We start from the raw sequence: 6,200 nt of genomic DNA on the forward strand, positions 1-6,200 counted from the left end.
TGTCAAAGTGACTCCTCAGTGGATTTAGATAGAGCATACGGTTGCATTTTATTGTTTTCTTTTACTAATGTTAGCCAGTAAATTGTTAATTTTTGAAGAAAGAATAACACTGGAAACTGAAAGAATCACACTGCAAAGTTGTTATATGTTATGAACTGGTCCTTTGAATGGACCCAGTTAACGGAAAGACCCTGTTTTTGTCCCGGCTAATGGGAGCTCCTGCTCTAAACCTCCCCTCCTGAAGAACCACCCTGCTGGAAAATCACACTGCACAGTTGACTCTTCTAAAGAGCCCTCTTTTTCTTTTCTTTTCTTTTCTTTTCTTTTCTTTTCTTTTCTTTGATAATGCTACCACTGGATAACCTGTATGGGTGCATGATAACATTTGAAGGATAATTTAAGACAAATTTTCTACCCTTTTGATTGAGCACTAGTTTCACATTGCCAATATTAGAAATCCTATCAGATACTGGGTTTCAAATTATAAGCCAGTGCTAAAGTTGAAAGTTGAATATAACGAATATCTGAAAAAATAATAATGTTTCTGTGAGACATCACTTAGTACTGAAAATGCTATTACATTACATTTTTATGATGATGATAATGATTATTATTGTTATGAAGGGCATTTCCTACATGGCCAGTAAAATCCCAAAAGTGAATTTGACTTGAAGCAATTGGATTGGTTAACAACGCTCTTTAGGTTTTTACTTGTTTTAATTTGTATTTTGACAAACAAATAACAGTGATTGTTCAAAAGAACTACTAGACTACCTCCTGAGGAATAAACAAACGGCCCCCTTCTGTTGTGCTAACCGCTTCCATAACATAACTCAGAGCCTTATCAATAATAACTCATGCCCTTTTAACAAACCACTCATGATAGTCGGTTAATAGCGCTACTTAGTTGACTGCTTTTTCATCATTGTGATGTCATGACCGTTCTGTATCAGCAACTAGTGTCACCATTTATCAGAATGAAGTGGCAATATACTTACTCATTGAGCTGTTTCTTCTTCTTTTTTTTAAATTTTTTTTTAACTGGAATTTCTGCTCTGTGAGTTTGGTATTGTTTGTTGTGTAATCCAAGTAAGCAGTTCCTCTTCCTATTTCCCCTCCTGTATGACTACCATAAAAAAAAACATCTAGAATATGAAAAAAAAAAAAGAGAAGAATCCTTTTTTTTTTTTTTTTCCCAGGTCAGCTCTACCAATCATCATGTATTATGAAAGTCAGCATATTGTTTCTCACAATTTTCCACTTCCTTGACGTATGTAGCAGTAACTGGAACAAGCAAAATGCGCTTTTAGGGCCCCACAAAATCAAACGCTGAACCTCCTCCCATATCGTAGTTTGTAGTTTCCTCTTTTTTTAACGTTTTATCAAGTGACTGTAATAATACAAATAATTTTGAAGTGAATGTCATGTTGGGTTTTTTTTTTCCTATACATTGACACAAACATCATGTGACAAGATGAAACTTCACGTTTGTTTTGTTTAAGAGAAATGATCAAAGTAAGTATTTTCATATGTAGCACTGTCATCGTTGTTCTTTGAAGGGATTTACACTGAATGGATGTTAATGAAATTTACACTGTACCTGTTATGATAGTTGATGTATGAGCAGCACCAGCTAAACTGTCTTCAAATTGCAATTGCACATTTTGATTACATGAGGAAAAAAAAAAAAAAAGACTGGAAACTTTTAGTGCCTCTTTTTTTTTTTTTTTTTGAATGTCTTCAGCCTTTTTTTCTGTTTCAGCTGAAATAACTACAATATCTAACCTTATGTTGAATTGGCAATATAAGCACAATCACTCCTCTGTGTCTTGGAAACAGACTTTTCAACCTGTGAAGTATTTCCAGTTTTGTTGAACACTGAAATAAGAGGGGAATCCATGTACTGAAATCTTGAGTTATATACTGAGGGACCAAGAATAGTGGTTTATTCTCATGTTTTCACCAAAGTTTGAGTCGCCCGCATCACATGGGAGACAAGAGTTTTTTTTTTTTGTTGTTTTTTTTCAACCAACAGCTTCATTTGTGAAAGATTTGAAAACACCAAGTTGGGGGGAAAAAAAAAAGTTATTTCATAGAGTTTTATTCGTTACATGCTATGTGTACATATTTTCATGATTTGGTTGTACTGTTTCATTTATTTTGAAGGGCATCAACTATATCATGACCTCTTTGATTTTGAAGATTGAAATGTTTCACCTACATGACCAAATCTTTGTTAATACTGTAAATCTGATGGAGACCTGTACCGAAATCACAGGAATCATCTCCCACCAGACTGTTTGCTGTAGGTATGTTTAAATAGCAGTCGAACACAAAATCATCACCTATGACCTACGTGAAATTTCATTGGTATACATGAGTGATCATTAAATCATTTGTATGTTATGAATTCCGGCTCTTTTTATATTTCTTCACCATTTTGTCATTGTGTATACCATACTCTGAAGATACTACTGTCACATCAAATGTAATTCATTATCGGAGAAGAAAATAGCTCAGAATGAGACATAAGGATTTAAGATAGTTGACATTGTTAACAAATATGAGAAGTCCAACACAATTTTGCTGCTTTTTTTGTGGACAGAAAAAACAAGGCTTGTTTTGTCTATGCCTCTAGGAAATATTTTTGAGAAGTTATATATTCAGCAAAGATCTGACAGTGATAACTCCTTCCAAGTTTACCAGGGTTTGCTGATATTAGAAAGGGAAATACTTGATCATAAGTGAGGTAAATATTTATTTTTGCATTTTTTTTAACGTAAGGCAAATATTGATATTCATGAAATACTCAGGATTGCAGCTACAAGTGTTTGATCTTGTTTGAACCACATCCTTGTGTTTCTTTGCTCCTGGATGGCCAAGAAATTGAGGACCAATGTTTACCTGCAAACTGATGGAAAAAAAAAAGTGAAGAACAATATAAGCCTAAGGCCAAAACCGGAAATGAACATGAATGGTCTGAAACTATTAAATAAACACTATCTCCTATTCAAAAACGCGGAATGTAAGAAGATATTTTTTTAGCTTCAAGGCTAAAAGAGTTTGAAGGTTCTAACAACATTACTATTACCCTATAGGTGTTTGGCACTAAATATGACTGTGTCTCTAGAGAGCAATCTTTCTACTCGCATGTCACCTGGCATGTCTGCTCTTGTTTTGTTGTATTTTGTTTCCACTCTTCCTTTCACTCATTCTATTCTTGGGGTAACTTTGAGAAGGCACAACCGGTACACGATCACCGTTTTGGCTCAAGCACAAAGGCATGGGCAGGTGATTGACACTGTTGGCCATCTCAGGTGTTCCCCAGCATTACAGAACATTACAGAGGCACAAAAGGAATGAGTTATGTAAGGCTTACCTGTGGGAGACACCAGACTCTGGTTCTCACAGGGTTGTGACGCAGGTTTTTAGACCCTTTGAGCTTGTGCGACCAAAACGAGGAATGACTGTCTGAGCCTGCAGGCAGTAGGTTGTCTTGGGTCTCAAGCCTTGGATCAAAAGTTCTTTAGTGCAGCTCTCCATTTCATGTATCTCCTGCTCAGTAAAAGAATTGACTGATGTGGGTTTGTTTGTGTTGTGTTTACAGAAAAATATGCAACTGAGATGGACTCTGATACTTTGGACTGTCACAGACACTTTGCTCTCTTACCAGTAGGTGGCTCTGTAAAAGTATGAATAGGATAAAGACTGCTGTAAGAATGTAGAGAAGTAAACAGGAGAGAGAGACGGAGGTTCCGGGGTGCTAAGCCATTTATGCTACCGACCTAAGTTGTTGCTGAGAATTCAGTAAAAGTTACTCCACAGTTCTCCTGTGATTCACTAACCAACATAACAGTTTGATGCTTTGGAAGTAGTGACCAACAGATTCAAATCAGTAGCTCAAAACTGAAGAAAGAAATAGCACTGGTATAAGTGCCACGAGCAAGGTGACTGTTGACGTGAAAGACAGATGAAAGAAGATTGACCTCTTTTAGCTGACGACAATGAACGTGAGACCTATCATTGTTGCACTTCAGTTTTTGCTCTGCAAACTTTGAAGTGCAACAAGGATAGGTTAGAATGTTCCATCACAGCTGCTCCTCTCATTGGCTGTGATGGAACATGACACCTGTCATTGTTGCAACTCAAAGTGGGCAGCAAAATTTTGTAGAAGCAAAATTTTTTTTTTTTTCCCCAGTAATGTCTTAGCTATTTTGCTTGCTTTTTTTTCTGACCCACATCAAACAAATTTCAAATCCGGTTATTTTTTATTTATTTATTTATTTTTTTGAGTTTGTTATTTTTTTATTTTTTATCTTTTTTTTTTTTTTTTTTTTTTAAAAAGAAAGTTACAAAATTCAAATGAAATGTTCAAGAAGGAGTGCATCCTACCTCTTCCACTTCATTGTGCATCACATATATCCTGAATATTAGTTTCTGCAGCTTCAGCACAGAGATCCTGGTGCCATTCTGTCTCCTATAGGGAGTACGTGGAGGTTTGACCCGAACCACAATGCCACGCTCAGTTCCATTCAGTTTCAGCTGGGGTGGACTGAAATTGGCTGTTATGGAGAGCAAAAAGTAGCAATGCAAAAGTGCTCCATGGTACAACTTTCTGAACTAAGTTCATTTGTCGCCTACAAATTACCCTCTGGCTTCCAGTATGTTCCCTGTTCTGTTCTTTTTTTTTTCCACTTTGAGGGGGCCAGTTTTCTTTGACTGTATATCATCTGAGAGCACAACAGTCACTCAGTCTGAGAGAATGAAAAGGCAGTTGCTGCACCTTTTACTATAGGCAGAATTCATCTTGCTGCACCAGAAATTGTTTTACCAGAAGAGTGCTGTTTAAATTTTGGGGGTATAGATAAACATAATATGTTTAGTTACTTACACTCTGCTTGTGGGTGAAACCTGGCACTTATCACCCATGGGGACTGGCCTGCTTCAGAGGTTGACTGTACCCTAGCATAGTACCATTCTCGAGGGTCTGACGTCTCTTGGCTCAGGTCACATTGTGATATACTGATACTCTGACAGTGTTTGGCATCTGTCCAGTGCTTATCTCCATACCTGAGTTCCACAGGAGAGCAAAGATGATAATTTTCCTCCTTACGCTTCTACAACAAGCTAAGCAACAAGCTCCAAATATGCATAAAAATCATCCACCTTTTATTTTGTTTTGCAAAAATTCTTCAATCCTCTTCAAGCATGTGGTTTAACAAATTTAGGGATGAAATACTCACTGGAATGTACATCTAATATATCAAAAGTATATTTAAGCATAGTATAGCATTCTTATTTACCCTAATATTAACCAAAAGATATCAGGTTGGATATCTGAATCAGAAATTTGGCTTTGCTGAAGTTAGCAACATTCCCCCCCCCCCCCCCCCCCATATAAATACAATTCAGAAGCAAGACTCACACTTTGTACTGGACAGAGTACTGGAAAATCTGGTGAGAGGTGGGGTGCTTCCAGTACAAAATATTTCTGTAGTCCAGTGACTGAAATTTCACCCCACGTGGTCTCATATCATCTTGCAGAGTCAAACTGCCTGTAGAGAAGAAGAAAAGAGGAGCACAATGTCACCAGTGGTGATTTCATCCATTACATTACATCCTCTTGAGTTCAGGTGGACCAGCTCTGTGAAAGTTGAAATAAGGTTAAAACTTACTGTCTCTGCAACAGATGAATGTTAGATTGCATAGCAGCAGAAGCAGAATTAAGCCAGACATGTCTGCAGCAGTGATTCCTTTAGCTCTTTCAGCTTAGCTCCTTTTAAAGCTGAAATCTTCCTCTTTTCGCAGTTTTTTTTCGTACAAGGAACGTTGCACCTGGTCGGTACAAGGGATCCTTTTGTGACGTATATATCAGTGCATATACCAAAGGAAGTCATGTGTGTTTCCCATTCAAATGTGATTGGCATGACCTTTTTTAGTCACATTAGTCACATCTCTTTTTTTCATTGAAGACAGATTTAATTTTAGAAGTCAGTCATGTACTCAAAAAGATGACAAATGGTTTTGAAGCAATATATGTTTGCGTTTAGGGTTCGACTATGTAGATAACATAGAATAAGACCCTGTGACCTGTCACAGATCTATCCAAGCTAAAAAAAAAAAAAAAAACTTAACTCAGAGTTCAAGTTTGATTAATTATTTGAATGTGATTTACTTAAATTACTTAAAACTATGATTTT

At 36.7% G+C, this 6,200-nt stretch overlaps 1 protein-coding gene across 1 annotated transcript; it reads right to left on the minus strand.

Moving 5' to 3' along the window:
• Nucleotides 1-3,405: 3,405 nt before the first annotated feature.
• Nucleotides 3,406-5,736, minus strand: il22ra2 (interleukin 22 receptor, alpha 2). The gene is made up of 5 exons (XM_030772915.1): nt 5,676-5,736; nt 5,426-5,555; nt 4,892-5,070; nt 4,393-4,562; nt 3,406-3,555 (listed from the first exon to the last, which is right to left on the minus strand). Exons 1-5 carry the CDS (start codon nt 5,734-5,736, stop codon nt 3,406-3,408), a joined length of 690 nt encoding a protein of 229 aa, XP_030628775.1.
• Between the last annotated feature and the right edge of the window lie 464 nt (nt 5,737-6,200).

Source organism: Chanos chanos, chromosome 4 (assembly GCF_902362185.1).
Source record: "Chanos chanos chromosome 4, fChaCha1.1, whole genome shotgun sequence".
Lineage (NCBI taxonomy): Eukaryota > Metazoa > Chordata > Actinopteri > Gonorynchiformes > Chanidae > Chanos > Chanos chanos.